The following is a 17,430-nucleotide window of genomic DNA, read 5'->3' as shown; positions in this document are numbered from 1 at the left end:
AAGCAGCGTACCAAAAATTATAATCAGTAATTTTTCAAGGGATGGTCTTATTTGGAAAAAAGAATGTCACACTGTTTTTTTTACAACCTTTATGGTTTTCCCAGTTTTTGAGGGTCCAAAGGTAAAGGGTGGGGGCTTGTTAGTAGTCAAAGTAACTTTTCACTGGAAATTGCCTAAATTTCAAGAAAACAGTGATTCTTGAAAAGCAAGCAAGAGCTAGTTTGCTTTACTGAGCAGGGATGGGGAACAGGTAGACATGAGGGGTTATATTTTAGGAGGCGGGGGCGGGGGGGAAATCACACTTCACATATATTACTTGCCAAAATTGCTTGTTTGTTTTTTTTATGGTCAAGAACTACACTTCTGAAAATAGGCAATTGTAAAAAGAAACATTAACATCCCATCTTTCCTCCACACACACGCACACACATACACACACTGGTGGTTGTATCTTTAGAATAATAAAATGTTCCATGCTGGAAATATACCTCCTGAGGGTTCACAATCTTGATGTAGGGTGATGGTACATTCAGTAAAAGAAAAAAACTCATTTGACCCTGTGTATTATTATAGTCTTCATCTCACTCTGATAAGATGACTATTGTGTTGTAATAAGCCACTTAGAGCCAGAGATGGCAGCTTCAATATACAACTGGGTTTCCCAATGCTGACAGCTTTTTTGGAAGAAGTTGTTCTTTGGGCTGAAGTCTCTAATATTCTCAGCCAAAACTTTTCTCCCTCCTCCCTGGTTTGTAGAATCTAGTACAATTTTATTTGGCTAAGATTATTTATTATTTTATAATGCCCACTTGTACACTTTGCAGAAACATGAGATAGTAAGTTCTTCTCCAAGAAAGACTCTAATTAAATGATAATTTGGAAAGACAGCAAAGATATTACAATATATAGCAGATAGAGAGAAGGTTAAAGTGTTGCCAACTACAACCATCATATCATAAGGATGCTAATTATTAGTGTTTACTTTTGGAATTGTGTGAGTAGATGAGAACCAGCATTCATTTGAAAAATATATAAAAGCAAGTTTCTGGACTTCACAGTTGCAAATAAGAACATGAAAGTGTGACCCCAGTATACCAGACTGTTGCATAAGTTAGAAGGCAAGTAAGAGCCTAAATTGCATTTAAAAAATGCCCAAGTCATTATTATTGAATGTTTAGCATTAGCAATAATTCAGTTACACAGATACTCAGGTTATATATATGCACACATGCACCATTACTGCTTTAGAAGGCTTTTTGCCTCCTAGTATAAACACTGACTGAGATTACATTTGGGAGAGATGCATTTCACGTGCTTTAAGAATTGTTTTCAGATATTTTTGACCATGGGGAAGGGGTCATGCTGAGGAAATCAGAAACATGTCCTTTAAGACACACAGTTTTCCAACTTGTGGGCCTAATGATAGTCAGCTAAAGAAGTCAAGTTACGTTTAGCAGTGTTGAGCACTCGCCACCCCTGGTTACGTCAATGCAAGAAGCTGGTGGCTCAGTATCACTGAAAAAATCAGGTCTCTTATTCAAGTCTATATACCAATTTAAATACAAAATGTTAGACATCAACAGTTAGCTGTTTTTGCCTTCACTCATCAACATGAATCTGAAGCAAAATCCCCTTCTGTGTTTAAGAAATACTTTGCAAATAATAAAACTTGAAAAAAAATGTATACAGCATACTGTGTCATTTTTTCAGGACATTTTCAATGTAGCTAAGTGAGTATATCAAGACTTGTACACTTACATGCAGATGATTTCAGCAAACCGAACATGTAATAAAGCTGGAAAATGCAAACTGACTGACTCTCATATCACAGTATAAAATAAATGTGAATCATCTATTTATTTTAATATGGAATAGATATTTTAACCTCACCAGGACAAAAGAAACCCAAGAAATTCAATACAAAAAGTTGATCCTACTTTATGTCTTCTAAATACCCAAAAGTCAGAAATTGCCAAAATATGCAGTACCTACAACAACTGTAACTTGAACCAACTATACTCATACGTTAAAGACGAAATGCAGCAACGCTGAGGATGCTCCCTGTAAGATATTAAGTAGGCCCAATTCCTATAGACTCTAAGGTCTGGGCTAATTAGTACTTTAAAATAGTGCTCTGTTACCATAGGGAATAAAAATTGCTGCTGTGGGAACCCAAATGATAGATTTCTGACTATTGTTTAAATATTATGCTCTACATCAGAGGTTTCTGTATCAGTTATGCTGGATTATTAATATATCTATTCAAAACAGCAAACATGCAAAGTTTTATATCCTCTCCTTCGACTGCTCCTCTAGCACAATCCTTGATGACACTGAGTACCTCCAGCAAGCATGGAGATTTCTGCGAGTAAACCTGTCCCATTCCACATCCATTTGCGTCTTCCTTCAATCCTGCTCAGCCTGCGACTGTCAGCACCTCTACCACTGCCCTCCCCTACTGAGTGATCTTAATAACCCAGTAGTGGGTTACACAGCACAGCAGTCGGATATAAACCCCATAGCCGACTGAGGCATGCCACTATCCTTTTATATATTTCATTTTTTTCCAAAGCCACACTTTAAATCATTTCACGTACTAGAATGTCAGGATGGATAACCACTGCCAGAACACCACAGAGAATCCCCCCAAGTCAGCCACAGGTTCAGGTAATCTTGACCTCCCTTTTTACAACATAAATGCATAATTTCCGCACCAGTCTTTGATGAAGGGTCCACAGACTTGAAAAGAGGAAACAATTACAGTCATTAGAATTTCACCCAAGCATGAGATTTAATCTAGGGCCATGGACTTGCCAATGGCTGTGGGGCTCTCAATGAAGACAAAATTGCTCTGTGGGAAAAAAAAAAATCTCGATGATGACATTAGTCAGCAAGAGAGACTGGGCTTTGTCTTCCATTGAGCAGCACGGCCAAATACAAGGAATCTATTTTCCCTCCTCCCCTTCTCGTCTTGATTGCAAAAAAAAGGGGAAAAAAAACACAATAATTTTGTTTCTTTCTTTGAAATGCAGCTTTTGCATACTTTAGAAACTTTCTTCTTCAGTGCAATAATGCTGCCTGCAGAAGAAGGAAGGGAAGAAGGGGAGGACTTGACTTAACAAAAGTAGATTTGACGCATGAATAAGTGTCCGGGACAAAAAGTCATTCCCCCCACCCACCCAACTTTTATTTAAATTGGATTGTTTTACCAACACTGATCGTCTACATTTCTACAGCTTCTCAGCCCCAAAGTTCTGCAAGTGCTGTTCACATCTTATAATTACAGGAATAATTTCATTATTGAAATAGGACCAGCTGGTACACACCACATTTCAAAGTAATCAGAGCAGGTGAAATTTTGAGCAAGCAACTGGAGGTAAATTCCTCATTTTCTGAGGAGTGCCAGCAGGACACCAAGCAGGCAATGTACCAAGTATTATGACTCTAACTCCCAACCATATGCTGGGCACCATGTAAGTTATAAAATAGAAGTGGTCTTTGATCTGTAATGCCTGTCATTTAAGAAACTGGAAGAAGTGAGTCTTTAGGAAGGTTACAAGACATTTCTTTCATCATGTCGAGATGTGAACCTCAGGAAACATAATGAAACTCATCTCTCAGAACAAGACAATTGAGGGACACATTGCACTAACGAAGAATAAAACCTAGGCATCCCATATCTGATGCCTATTCCACCCTTCCCTCCCCCTGCACCCCCACCTTCCAACCACTCTCCACCCCAAAACATGACTGGTAGTCTCAAGAGCACTGTTTTGAAATTTTCCTTCTGTCGGTTTTCCTCCACAATTTACCCATTCTTCTTATTGTCTTATTCATACATATATATTTCTCTGTCTGGTCACAACCATCCCGAGTGCTGGTAATACTGATAATTACAATCGAATGCAGAAATAATCAGCTTAGGTTTGAAACAGATCATAATTCAAATTGGGAGCCGACACTAATCATTTGATGTTCGCTTGAAGAGATTAGATAGACTGCACAAGAACATTTTGGTAGAAGAACTGATAAGAAGATGGGAAATAAGAATTATTGGTATTTACTCTGCCTGCAATGCTTATGGAAGCAAACTGTTTAAAAGGAGCACTTCAGAATGACTATTTAATCTGAATTTTACAGATAGCGCTGAAAATATTTTCCTCACAGAATGCACAGTATCTTTGCCATCATATCTATCCTATGGGCTGTTCAAGCCTTTCTTTGCAGGAATTCTCACTCAATTTTGTTCCATTATGAGCTGTGACCCACAGTACACAATGCATTCAAGAATCCAGCTGGAAATTACTGCTGGGGAACATCTGTCCTTACTCTTCAGCTTGCCAGGCCTGCCTTAGGGTTCCCAGATAGAAAACAACTAGCTGCCACACACAGAAACAACTTTTTATTCTACTTACAGGCTTCAACCCAATGGAAATTTGGCGTTTGAGTTTGTTTTCTTTGTTGGATAATGTTTTGGAAGACACACCGCACATCTTATGTAACATGATGCTCCAGTCTTTTGCCACCTGTAATTTTTGTCAAGCAGACATGTCATCCAAGAACATATGTAAGTGTAACGCACATAGAAAACAGGTGGAAAGAAGAAATACTTTTAGGAAACTAAGCCCACATATTCACCAAATTAAACAAGTCATACTCTTTAATTAAAAAATGGGGGGTTTATGTAGGCCTGTGCAAAGTGGCTAGTATTTGTTTTGGATTCAGATTTGGCCGATTCGGGGGACAGTAATTCAATTCAGTGATTCAAATCACTGTTCCGAATCAATTAGGCCAAATCTAATTAGGAGATTTGGCTGCTGCCGAATTGTACAAATCTCCAAATTGGACAGGCCTCATCCGCTGCCCGCTATCCCAGCCCCAGCTCTTATTTAAAAAAAAAAAAAAGCTCTGAACTCACCAGCTCTTGCCAGGCCGGGGGGTGGGGGGAAGAGGGCAATCTGCACTGCCCCCCTGCATGGGGAGCTCTGCCACAAGTCCCCCAACCCCCACCCACTCTCCCAGCCCCACCATGGCTGCCCCGCCTGCCCTAGCTCCCGGATCTTTTAAAAAAGTCCCAACTCACCGGCTCCTTGCCAGGCAGAGGGGTGATCCCTGCTGCCTCCCACTTTCCCATGCTGCATGGGGGGCTCTTCCATGAGCCCCCAGAAGCCCCAAGACTGCTGCAGCAGCTGGCGAGTCAGAGTTTGTCTGTTTTTTTTTTAATAAAGAACCGGGAGCTGAGGCAGCAATAAGGGGGCTGGGGGTTCATGGCAGAGCCCCGCATGCAGCGTGGGGCAGTGGGGATCACTCCCCACCCTCCCACAGGGCAGCACCCGGTGAGTGGGGGCTTTTTTTAAACAACCAAGAGCTGGGCCAGGTGAGGCAGCCATAGGAGGGACTGGGGGAGTGGGCAGGGGTCTGCCCATGGTCCCCTCCCCACTCCTCCTGCCCCCTACTTACCAGCATGGAGTCCGGGTCCAGCTCCCTGCGGCAGCAAGCAGGGACTGCCCGAATCTCTGAAGCAGCAAGCAGGGACTGCCCGAATCTCTGAAGCTCTCCTAATCGATTCAGGCTTTTTAATTAGTCTCCTGATTCGATTCAGAGATTTGGCCACTCAATTGGGCCAAATCTCCTCCAAATCAAATCGGCACCCAAAGCTTTGCAAAGCTCTAGTTTTATGTAAAGTTCTACATCATATAACATTTGACTATATCAAGCAGCTACTATTCAGAAGGTACTTTCTAAACCAAGCTATAGGTTTTGTATTTATGAATGCAGTGGAACTTGTATGTAATCTGCAGCAATGAGTAGGAAACCTCTATGAACTGTCAGGCAGAAGGTAGGGCAAAGTGGTACCTTAGAGACTAATCAATTCAGAGGCATGAGCTGTTGTAAGTAACAGCCTACATCATCAGATGCTAACACAGCTAACTACCTCTGTGCTAAATTGTGCCACTTAGCAGGTGAGGCCACATCCATCATGACCAAAAATCATGTGTTAAAAAATCACTTTGTTTTGACTACAATTGTTTTAGTCATAAAAATCCTTCAGACTGTACAATGAACTGAGATTTTATTAATAGATTTCAGGATAGTAACAAGCTTTTAATAAGACAATTACTAATGTAATGAGGCCTTAGGTAAAAAGCACCAAAAGACAGATAGAAGATTTGATCACTACCCCCAAACAGTTCATAAACTACTTTCAGATAATAAGCAGCAAGAAGAAAGGGTGAGAGGTTATGTCATTATTCAGTGAATGCTAATACACAGCATGCTGGAACAAAAGAAATTTTGTTTTTAGATCAATAGCAAGAATGATCAAACACCAGAATTAGCAAGTCTGCAGTGTCTGGTTATTAAATGTCTCCTGAGAAGCCGTTGTACATGTGTGTAAAATAATGAAGTATGAACTAACATAGTTTGTTGCATATAGGCAACATGTCCTCCCAAACTTTGTGCACATGTTGCCTTGAATTAGTAGAAGCAAAGCTGAATGTAAGCCAAAGGACAATAGTGGAGCAAACCCACACTTTTTTTATAATTTACACATAGAGATGAAGGGAGAATTAAAGCATAATGTTAAGGATGCTCTCAAAACCAAGATGAACAGTATAAATAAATGAGCACTACAAAGGAAGTCAGACTTCTCAGTTTTCAACAAAAACTAGAAAAGCTAGCAATTACTCAGCATAGCTCCAAAAATCTTGCTTTTTCACATCTCTTCTTCTATCCCATAAAAGGTAAGGAAAAAAATCTTCTCTATATGTTCTTACAACTACTTTCAACTTAACTGACGAAGTCAATGGCCTTGTTGAATCTGTAGCTCCTAGTAGGAAAACCTGTCAGCTCTAAACCAAGAAACGGAGGGGGAAAAGCACAAAGACTTCCTCATACCAGACTGCACACCAAATTGGCCAGATCGTTAACAAACTACATTAACATGAAATAAAAAGACAATAATATTTGTTCTCAAACACTCCAGTTATGACACAAATGAAAAAAAGGAAAACTCCATATTAAAAACTAGATGAATTGCCTTCAAGTTTTCCACTATCCCCCTCTAACAAAGGCCTCACAATACAATCCTTAGGCAATACAGAAGGAGTTTGAACAGACTTAGGACTAACACCATGCAATTTCCTTGCTTTTGCTCATTTGTTAGATGACCTTAAGGTAAAATACACAGGTGTGTGTATTAAGATTGTGTACCATGGTTCCCACATCTCTAATTGCTTTACAAGCTAAATCGGATAATCCTTACATAAATGGAAAAAAAACCTATACAACATTTGACCCCTTCCACAAGGGCTGGGGAGAGTCCTCCTACTCACATGTGGCTTTCAACTGAAAATCTTTTATTTTTGCCTAAATTACAAACACCACAAAGTTGAGGACATCAAAACAGAAACAGTTCTTCCTTAAAAGCAAAGCACAAATGAATTTGCTTTGGAGTGGGATAGGGGGCCCAGTTTGAATTCTGGGTCTACACTTCATTTTGTTTTGTTTCAAACTGAGGTCACTCCCTCCAGGCTGACCTTCTACCCTATACATTTATCATAAAGATCCTACATAGTAAGCAAACACTGCCCTCTTGTGCACCATAAAGTCCAGTAGAAAAGGTTGCTTTTTTTTTTTCTTAACAGCAGGAACTTTTTATACCAACTGTCTTCTCTTGACCTGCAGCAACATGTACTCTCAACAAGCAAACATTTAGCTGTTTCACTTGAAAAGTCAATACAGTTGTTCCTACACTTTCTTGTGCAAATATTACATACTAGCAGAACATGTTGAAATCATTTTTTAAAAACTGTAAATTTCAGTTTGAAGGGGGGGGGGAAGTAATTTAGTTTAAAAACTTTAAGGCAATAATATTAGAAGTGTTTACTAGACAGAGAATAATTGGAGTACAACTATACTGCCCACGTAAGTCCTAGCTCTTCTGCGTTTTAACATCTGCTAATGGCATCCAAGCCTTCCTTATTACAGCAGGCTTCCTCAACTCCTGCTGGTGGCCAGGGGTCCTTCCTGAGCTCCCCAACACAACTGATGAGAATGATAACTATTAAGCAAAGGTAGGCACTCTTTCCCTGAAGAAAAACACACTCCTCTCACATTTTTCACTCCGGCCAGGACAAGAGGTCTAGAAACAAGTGTAAGCCTCCCTATGTGGCAGTGTGAGAACTCTACCATTGGGCCAACTGACCTGCATCCAGAAGATTGTATTATAAATTCAAATGACGTTTGAGATGTTCTTTAGAAGCAACTTTTACAAGAGCTACTCAGATCCAGTCTCCCTGTCCAGCATCTGGATCTTAATGAGCCAGTATTCAAATATCTCATCCCGATACAATACAATCAACAGAGGGTTACAACTAAGGATCGCTCCCCAATGGGTTAAAGTTTAAAAAACCCATGGTGAATGGATAACAATGTATGCAAGGAGACAGATGATAATCCAACATACTTTATAGGTATAACAGTCTAACACATATACATTTGGGCTGTATTAAAAAAAAAATTGAGGATCCTTTTTGCATTAATAACCGGGCTGTAGGGCTCCCAAAAGGATACCCACTCCCATCCATTCCCCACACCCAACAGGACTCACACTGAAGCCCAGTTGTTCCAGACACCATCATCTTAAGGACATGCAACTGGATAAAGTTCTCCTAGGATGCTTCATTGGCATTATCTACACCCTTCCTGGCAGGATGAACATATGCCCCGGTTTGGCCAGGACAGTCCTGGATCTCATAGGCCATCTGTGCCAGTTACCTAAAATCAAGGCAAAAATCTGCTACTGGTTAAACTACTTTGCTACGCAGAGTGGGCTTAACATGAAATATGAGGATTGAGTTTCTCCTGGAAGATTAACTTGTAAAACCTCTCTGCAGGCTTCCCCTACTGCTGAACTCAGTCAAGAAACCATTCAGGACCCTACTGGATATATAGGCCAAACTACAAACTATGAAACTATGAAACCCTGGATTAGTGGTGCCATCCCAGCCACATGTGCCATGCCCAGCCCAGTTCCTCCTGAGCAGCAGCTGGAGACTGGAGGTGGGCTGGGCACTACTCCTCTTGCTTGTCGCCCGGACTGGCCAGGAGGCAGGCCAGGGGCGGGAGCAGAAGCCAGGGTTCAGGCCTGCATGGGGGTGAGCCCACCACCAAAAGCCTCATGCCCTGTCACTGCAGCTACTGCCAAGGTCCAGGCTATGTGTGGTGGCCCCAAGCAGCTACCAGTGGCGGGGGGTGGGAGGGAGTGCTGTGTGGCCACGCATCACAAGCTAGTAGAGGGTAGGATGGCGGCTGCTCCCAACCAGGTCCAGCCTCTGTGCACAGGGGTTGAAACCCAGCCATGGGTCTCCATGCTGTTCTGCCCTGCCCCAACATCAGGGCTCCTGGAAGCCATGGGGTCAGGGGGCAGGGGACGGGGAACAGATGGAGATGGGGGGGAGGGGAAGAGATGGCACTCCCATCCCAGATTTCCTTCATAATAATATGGTCACCCTACTTGGACTATACCTGCAGTCCCACTGCATCCTTCCAGTTAGATGACCAAATGAAGGCATTAGCAGGGCTGAAGGTCAAATCTTGGGGAAGAGCAGCCTTGTAAAACCCTACGTGTTCACTCATCAAGGGTAAATAAAAATATCAACATTATCATCTTCATAAAAAGGGAAGACAAGTAGGTTTTGTACAAAAGCTGGTAAATGCTCATATCAATTGTGCTAGGCTAACAGATTCTACATACCTGAGTCCAAAAATATCCATTATGTTTTTGAACAAATGCAGCAAATATTTTCTACCGACAAAGTGCTGCCACCAGAGTCTTACAAATGATCTATCTCCGACCAAATGTGAACTTTGGTACTGAGCTCGCATTTCCCTTGATCTCCCAACCACGTGTTCACTAGTCATATGCATCAGCAAGACATGCTTTCCCTCTGCTCATTTCCCTTCCCCGAGTCCTTGTACAAGTTCAGAAGTCTTGGCCCTTTCAATGTATCAGGTATGAATTACCCTTCCTTAAGTGAACATAGCAGCAAAGTGGAAACAGACACTGGCCAGGCAGCTTTCTTTTAAAGGAACTGTAGGGACAAAAGGTGACAATGAAGCTCTGGTTATGAAGTAAAAAGGTCAAAGGTTCAGACAGGCATAAGGATTACAACTCAACAAGTTTGTTGAAAGTTCCCCACAGGTTTAGACAACCAGGGTCAAGCAGTAGCTTTCCAATTAAAGCTTGATAAGACTACCCTGTCCTTTGAACTTTATAGGCAAAATCCATTTTTTCAAATATTCTTTGAGAACCCAGCTCAGCTCACTCAAAGTCAAGCACATAAAGGGCATCTGAAAACAGCTTACCTAAAACAAACAGTACAATATCCCTTACTGCGTGTGTGGGGAGGGCGGGTGACCAGGATGAGGTAATCATGTACCTCTGTACTCGTGCACTGACCCTTTGGAGGGCATGAAATTAACCATCAGCAAGTCAGAAATCTGCTACTGGTTAAACTACTTTGCTACGCAGAGTGGGCTTAACATGAAATATGAGGATTGAGTTTCTCCTGGAAGATTAACTTGTAAAACCTCTCTGCAGGCTTCCCTTACTGCTGAACTCAGTCAAGAAACCATTCAGGACCCTACTGGATGTCTAGGCCTATGAAGAACAAATGCCCTATTCCTTAGACAAGGATAATTCCACCTTCACTGAAATTCATAAGGCTCAGTACCTAAAGAGAAGCTCAAAACAAGCAGCAGCACACAGACTAGCCCAGATGGATTAAAATCCCTCAACCAAAACACTAGCCTAAACTTGTACCAATATCCAAAGAACATTTCTGACACCACCACTCATGTCTATCAAGTGATATTGCACTTCAGTACACAGTTGGGCAAGGGGGAATGTATTAGTCCTAGAATTACCATTTCTGCTTCAATCCCAGATAGGGCCTTTGGCTCTTTGTGATGCTAGCAGGGAAAGAGAAGTTGCAACTGCAAACAGAAACAAGCAACATTTTAGATTACAGAAAATTATTCAGCCACATGAGATGGCAATTCACTTATGCAATCTGCTGATGACCATCTTGTTGTTTGTGACAAAACTTAAGAATACATCCTCCAAATGAAATTCTTTTTTCAGCAAATTACATCTATGCTTACAGCCCTACACAACTGGGAGACCATTGTCAAGCATCTTTACCATTATCAAGCCAAACAGCAACTAACGGCCTTGGTTATATGATTGGCCACCTTGCCACAAGGAAAAATATGGAATTACATATCACAGTCTCTCATAACCAGAAAAGAACTTGAACAATGTTCTTGTACTATTCACAGAAGTAAGAGCTGTACACTGGCTGTAGAGGTAACTGTAGCAGCCATCCTATGCTGAGCAACAATTTAAAGGGAACCTGAAATACTGGAGCCCGTGGGCAGAGATGACTCAAGCAAGGTGCAGGGCCCAAGGCAAATCAGCCTGTGTGGGGCCCTGCCCCTGGATGTGAGAAACCCAGCGGTGGATTCAGCAGCAGGGGGTGCCAAGCAGCCGGACATGAAGCCAGCGGCAGCACAGAGTCACTGCAGCTGCTCCACCCAGCTCTGTGGGGCCCCCCAAAGCATGGCACCCAGGGCAGTCACCCCGATTCACGCCCCCCCGATGGTCCTGCCTGAGAGAATCCTGACCAGCACATCACTTATGTCCCTTCTCTATTTTATAAGGCCACATGATGAAACACAGGGGAAGCATTGCACACTTAATGATGGCACCCATAAACAGCATGTCAAAGACGTTGATCTTGTATATACATGTATATCATCCCACAATGAAGTACATGCATTACAGTGTAATCATATAACCTTATTACTACAACTGACCCCTCTTCCTCACATCCTCAGACTATTGTTTTATGGCCCTCCTCAGTTACCCTCCCCACAAAATTAGCAAGTTGAAGCAGTGCTGCACTAGTAAAAGCCAGGGAAATGCATGGAAGCATAGAGATTCCCAGTCTGTTTCGATACTTCACTGCTAGGTCAAACCACCGGGTTTGAGAGTCCAAGAACAAACTGAAAGTGATGCAACTAAGACCTAAAAAGTAATATATTAACAAGTCTACTGTCAGTCATTCTCATTCCAACCTTGAATATAACCTTCTGGGCTAAAACCTTAAGACAACATCATAGGTAGAGCTGCCTGTAACATTCTCTATTCCTAGCATGTAGGTAAAAAAATTATTTTGATTTAACACTTGATATGTTCTGTTCTCAAGGGCAAGCTTTATAAGAAGAAAAATGCAACCACACAAAATGAAATATGACTTCCATCTTCCATTCCATTTGGTTACTGCTCAAACATTCTGCATTCATTTAGACTTGAAACTTTCCTCTCCGGTGAGGCTTCTTTGGTGTTGCCAGGAAAAGTATTGCAAGGTCACATGCTGTCCAGCATAACAAGAAGACACAGCTATGGGAAATCCCTTAAGGACAATTAGCTAGTACCAGTCTGATATGAAGGGGGACACTGTTTCATTTAGCTCTTTAAAAAGTAACCACCACCCTGGAAAAGCCTTCAAATAGAGGTTTAAATACTACCACAAATAACACCGTGCATGTATATATAAAACCACTAAGGTTTTCTGGGGATCACTAAGTGATTTACCATTAATCATACCTATTTTACAGACTACAGATTTTACCTGTTCTGTTTGATGTACATAAAAGAATATTTGGATTTAAATTTGACATATCTCTTCCTTCCTGATTCTAAGGAAAGAGTTCATTTTTAAAGTCTATGCCATCTCATACAGCACCCAAAGTACTTTTTGCCATGGAATCCTGAATAGGAGATGCTAAGTCTCATAATACTTGACACTGTATTGGAAATCCTGGCTCCTGGAGTGCTGTGATTACAAGAGAATCACAGGCTTCACTTAAAAAAGAAAACAGGCAGATGTTACTAGCCTTCGTGGTTGCAAAGAAAATCCTGAAAATTTGAAATCTAGAGGTTCAAAATGTAGAAACAGGATCAAAATAATCTTCTTTTTTTTTTAAGCTTCTGATTTGGAGGTCAGACTTATGGTTTTGGAAAGGCAGAAGAGTAAGCAATACCAGTATCCAAGAACTGAACCATTTCTAATACAGAGAACTAATTAGATTATATTTCACTTAAGCTCCAATCATGTTGAACCCAAATGAGACTAAGGGACATCCACAGATCAGACTGTAGTATCAAAGCTTTACTCTGCAACCCAAATCAAGAATTTTTAGTGCAGTGTCAGAGACAATTGAAAAGTACTCTCCTCCTTCACTTTTCATTACTTTGTATTTCTTTAATTGCAATATTCTATTACCACAGTATTCTATTTCTGTAATTTTGCCTTTTCCATTCTGTACGTTTCCTGATATGAAAATGCTGTAGAAGGTCATGCTAATCTGGTCTCAGTGTTCTACTAAAACAAGAACCAGTCTTTGGGTAGAATTACAATCAGAACTGAATTGATCGAGCTCACTTTATACATGTGTCTGAACAATTATAAATAAAGAATTATTTTTGCAGGAAACAATCTCCACTGTGCTGTTTAATCCACTGTCCACAACCCTCATCCTCTCTTACTCTTCAGATTTTTTTTATATTTCATGTTCAGTGAGCAATGAAAGTTTAATTGTTATATTCAGATAATATTAACAGCTGGGACCAAACAATCCAAATTCCTTTGTAAAGCTAAAAGAAAAGCAGCAAATGAGAACTCTCTGGTACTGATGATAAATCATGTTCCACCCGTTATCTACTCAACACCACAGAGTGGATGAACGCCAGATTTTCCCCTAGCACCCACCTAGGTCTTGCTTATGAGTGAACAGCTCAATGGAAAGTTTGGCCCTGCCAGATCTTGGTGGTTTCTTACAGACTTAAATCCAAATGCAGTCTTCTACACAGACATCTCCAAGAAAAGCATCCCATCTACCAGAATAAATATTGGTCTTGAAAAATAACTTACACGGGTGTCTGTATAAATGACCAATCACATCTGCTGTGAAACAAAGCACAGTTTGAAGGCTAACTGCAACCCACAGATTTCTGAAATGCAGCACATGGTCATCCTCTCCCTGTAATTGCTGAGCAACAGAACAGTTGCTCCAAATTGCCAGGGAACTAAAGCAAGAAGCATTTGTTATTCTATAAAGGAGGACTCAAAGCCATAGACATCAGAGGCATCACCAGCAAGTAGTAAAGCTATCTACACAAAAGGTACTTTTCTCATGAATATATGAAACGAGCTGGTGGGTAATCTCCAAAGTCAGCCTCAGGAAAGAAAAGGCACAGGGAATGAACCAATTCTAAAGAAGGTCTCTGTGTATAAGCACTAACGAGCACCAACCCCGTTGTTCTGAAGGAAGTTAGACCTGCTGCTGCTTATTTTGAAACTCCTAGTCAAGAAACAGTACACTTCAGAGTCCAGGGCTAATGCATTTTGGTGATGTATGGCCCAGAAATATAAGCATTTTTTGCATTTAAAATAGTCCTTTCTTATGTTACCATTGCCACTCACTTGCATAACTTCTCAATCCTGAACACGTCTCTTGTGCCAGTTACTGTCAGAAGTATTGTCTCTCACAAAACACCAGATTAACTTTAGCTAAGTCTCCAACTTTAGCTGCATGTAACTCTCTCTCTAGAGAACACAAAACAGGGAAGGTTTATTTATACTAGTACTTATAAATATTAACAAAGGAGCAACATGGTTATAAAAAATGCTATAACTTCTAAACAATATTTGCGAAAATTAGTACCATCTAAACTCAAAAAAAGCCCTCTCTCCAGCACATACTGAAGACTATTTAAAGCAACCTGGACACTGAGGAATTTCAAACACATGACCCCAAACAAAGCAGTCTTCATCATGCTTTCACCCTACCAAGGAGATGATCTCAAAGTCCTTTTATTGAGAGTTCATACCCAAAGAGAAGTCAAAACCTCAACTTCCCTAAATCAAATTTCCTTCCAACAGGCTTTCCCAGCCTTTGCTCAGCTTTCTATCCTGAAGCTCGTTCCCCCAAAAACTGTACATGGAAAAGTTACCATGAAGTTTTCTGATGTTACCACCTGTATTAAGTAATACAAAACATTTTGTTTTGGACATAAAAATATGCAAATACAGAAGCTGTTAGGTTTGCCAAGAAAGATTTCAATGGAGCAAGATTCAATCACCTGTTTTACAGCAAGAAAGAGCCTTATTCTACAAGCAGATTGAAGTGCCTTTCAGGAAGTGGAAGTTATTTTTCCCCCCAGGCCAATGTGAATTGATTTAAAACATGCAGCAGAAATAAGTCAGATTCACCTTCAACCATCTTCTTACACAAAGAGGTAACAAAATGAAGTGTCACTGAAATATATACAGTGCTTCCAAATCTATAGTTTGACATGGGTCTTAGTAGGAAAGGAATTGTGCATCTGAATTTCTAACAAGTGTACATTTGAGCTCCTTATCAGGACAACCAACCTGTAGCCTTTTAAATTAAGGAAATTCCAAGAAAATCTGATTAAATCTGAGAAATCTGATTAAAAATGTAGAGCTATGAAATATACAAAGAAGGAACCCACTGCCCCTTTTAGCAACAAAGATTTTTTTAAATATATATATACATGCTTTAAAAATTAGCAAACCTACCTCCCCAGCCACTAACTCTGAACCTACCCTGGAGGGACAGATACGGTCTACAAGCAACTTGTGTATTAGCATTACTATATTAGCTAGGGTGCGATTTTGACACCAGTACAAGTCTTATGCCAAGTCTACTCTGTAGAGCTCTCCTAACTGAGCTAGCCTGTTGAAGGGAAGACATGTGAACCTTCAGCAATGTGACTTTGTCATCAGAAGCTCCTACTGTCCACAGGCATACAGGCAAAATTGCACTTTTTCTAAAATAGACTGTACCAGTAAAATACAACCATCAACCACAGGCACAAACTAAAGCACAGCTTTGCCAATAGAGCCTCATCCGCATGAGGAGCATTTTACAGGTCAAATATTACTGGCATAATGTACTGCATTTATACTTACACAGGTAAAGGGTATGATTTGCTCAGCTGAACAGCAAGATGCTAGTCCAAATCTTTCCCCTATTTACTTACATTGTAACAAACTCAGGTCAGTTACTTGCCTAAACCACTTCAGCCCCTAGGAACTCTTCAGCTCCAGTGTCTACACTGTAACCCAGCCATTCTCCCTGTACCTGAGTCAAGTGGGAAATGACTTCAAGGCTTCTAAAGCAGCCCAGGCTGACAGAGCCCTGTCAATGTCAAAGTTGCAATTAGAAGAGTAAGGGGCTCTCAGAAGCAAGGTAAGCCTTAACAAGGTGTGAAAAGCTTGGGGAGGTTGTTCCTCTCATTGACCAGCAAAGGCATAGTCCCTTTTTTTGGTCCAGTCCCCACTGTACTTATTCTGTAACCAGTAAAGGCATCCCCAATGTGGGCCCATTCCTGGCTGCTGTTACATGGAGTCCACTCTGCTTTCTACGTTGCTCTGTGCACGTCTTTCAGCACCAGGGGAAAAGAGCTCAGGCTCTCAAACGCTCGTGCCATCCATCTCCCATTCAGTTAGTCTACAAGGTGCACATCCACCTGCCCCCTGCAGTTACACAGGTCTTTTCCCAACCCACCGCAGGAGAACTAGCGCTCCTGACTCCAAGGAGGCTGGATCTTACACTGGAGCTTCATCCGGCAGCAGGCATGTCTGTGCGCGCGTCTGTCTGTCTCACGTGCCTGTGCTGCTGCCGTGTCCACGTCTGTGTCTGCATCAGTGTGTTTGTCTGTCTGCATCTCTGCATCCGTGTCTACACCTCTGCATTTGTCTATGCCTGTGTGTCCACCTGTCTCTGCATGTCTACCCCTGTGTGTCTGTCCCTCTGTCTCTGCATCCACATCTATGCCTGTATGTCTGTCTGTGCCTCCGCATCCGTGTCTATGCCTGTGTGTCCACGCCCGTGTCTGCCCGTTTGTCTCTGCATCGTGCCTACTGCACCTGTGTCCGCCCGTGCCACTGTCCCGGCTCCGGGGGGGGGGGCTCGTGTCGCTCGCGCCCCCCGCGCCCCGCACCCCCGCGGTGACAGGGACGGGCCCTCACCGCCGATGATGGTCCGGATGAGGGAGGCGTGGCCCGGGCAGTCCACCAGCGTGAACTGCAGGTGCCCGGGGCCGAGGCGCGGCGGCAGCGCGGTGCAGAGGCACGAGAAGCCCAGGTCCAGGGTGATGCCGCGGGCGCGGCTCTGCGGCGCGCGGTCGAAGGCGGCGGTGGAGCCGGCGGTGCTGAGCGCTCGGGCCAGCGCCGTCTTGCCGCTGTCGATGTGACCCAGGACGCCCACATTCACGTTCAGCCGCCTCGGCCCCGGCCCCGGCTCCTCGGCCACCGCCATCGGCGCCCCGCCCCC

General features: G+C 42.3%; 1 protein-coding gene across 1 annotated transcript in view; it reads right to left on the bottom strand.

Annotated features, from left to right (window-relative positions):
- EEFSEC (eukaryotic elongation factor, selenocysteine-tRNA specific) overlaps positions 1–17,424 on the bottom strand; it is a 193,998-nt gene extending 176,574 nt beyond the window's left edge. Inside the window, exon 1 of the mRNA XM_019536844.1 lies at positions 17,127–17,424. Coding sequence (XP_019392389.1) covers positions 17,127–17,415 — 289 coding nt within the window. The 5' untranslated portion in view covers positions 17,416–17,424. The remainder of the gene's footprint in view (positions 1–17,126) is intronic.
- Positions 17,425–17,430: the final 6 nt, after the last annotated feature.

Source organism: Crocodylus porosus, unplaced genomic scaffold, assembly GCF_001723895.1.
Source record: "Crocodylus porosus isolate Cpor-Errol unplaced genomic scaffold, CroPor_comp1, whole genome shotgun sequence".
NCBI lineage: Eukaryota > Metazoa > Chordata > Crocodylia > Crocodylidae > Crocodylus > Crocodylus porosus.
Note: the sequence above shows the minus strand (reverse complement) of the source record. Positions and strands in the feature narration are given on the sequence as shown.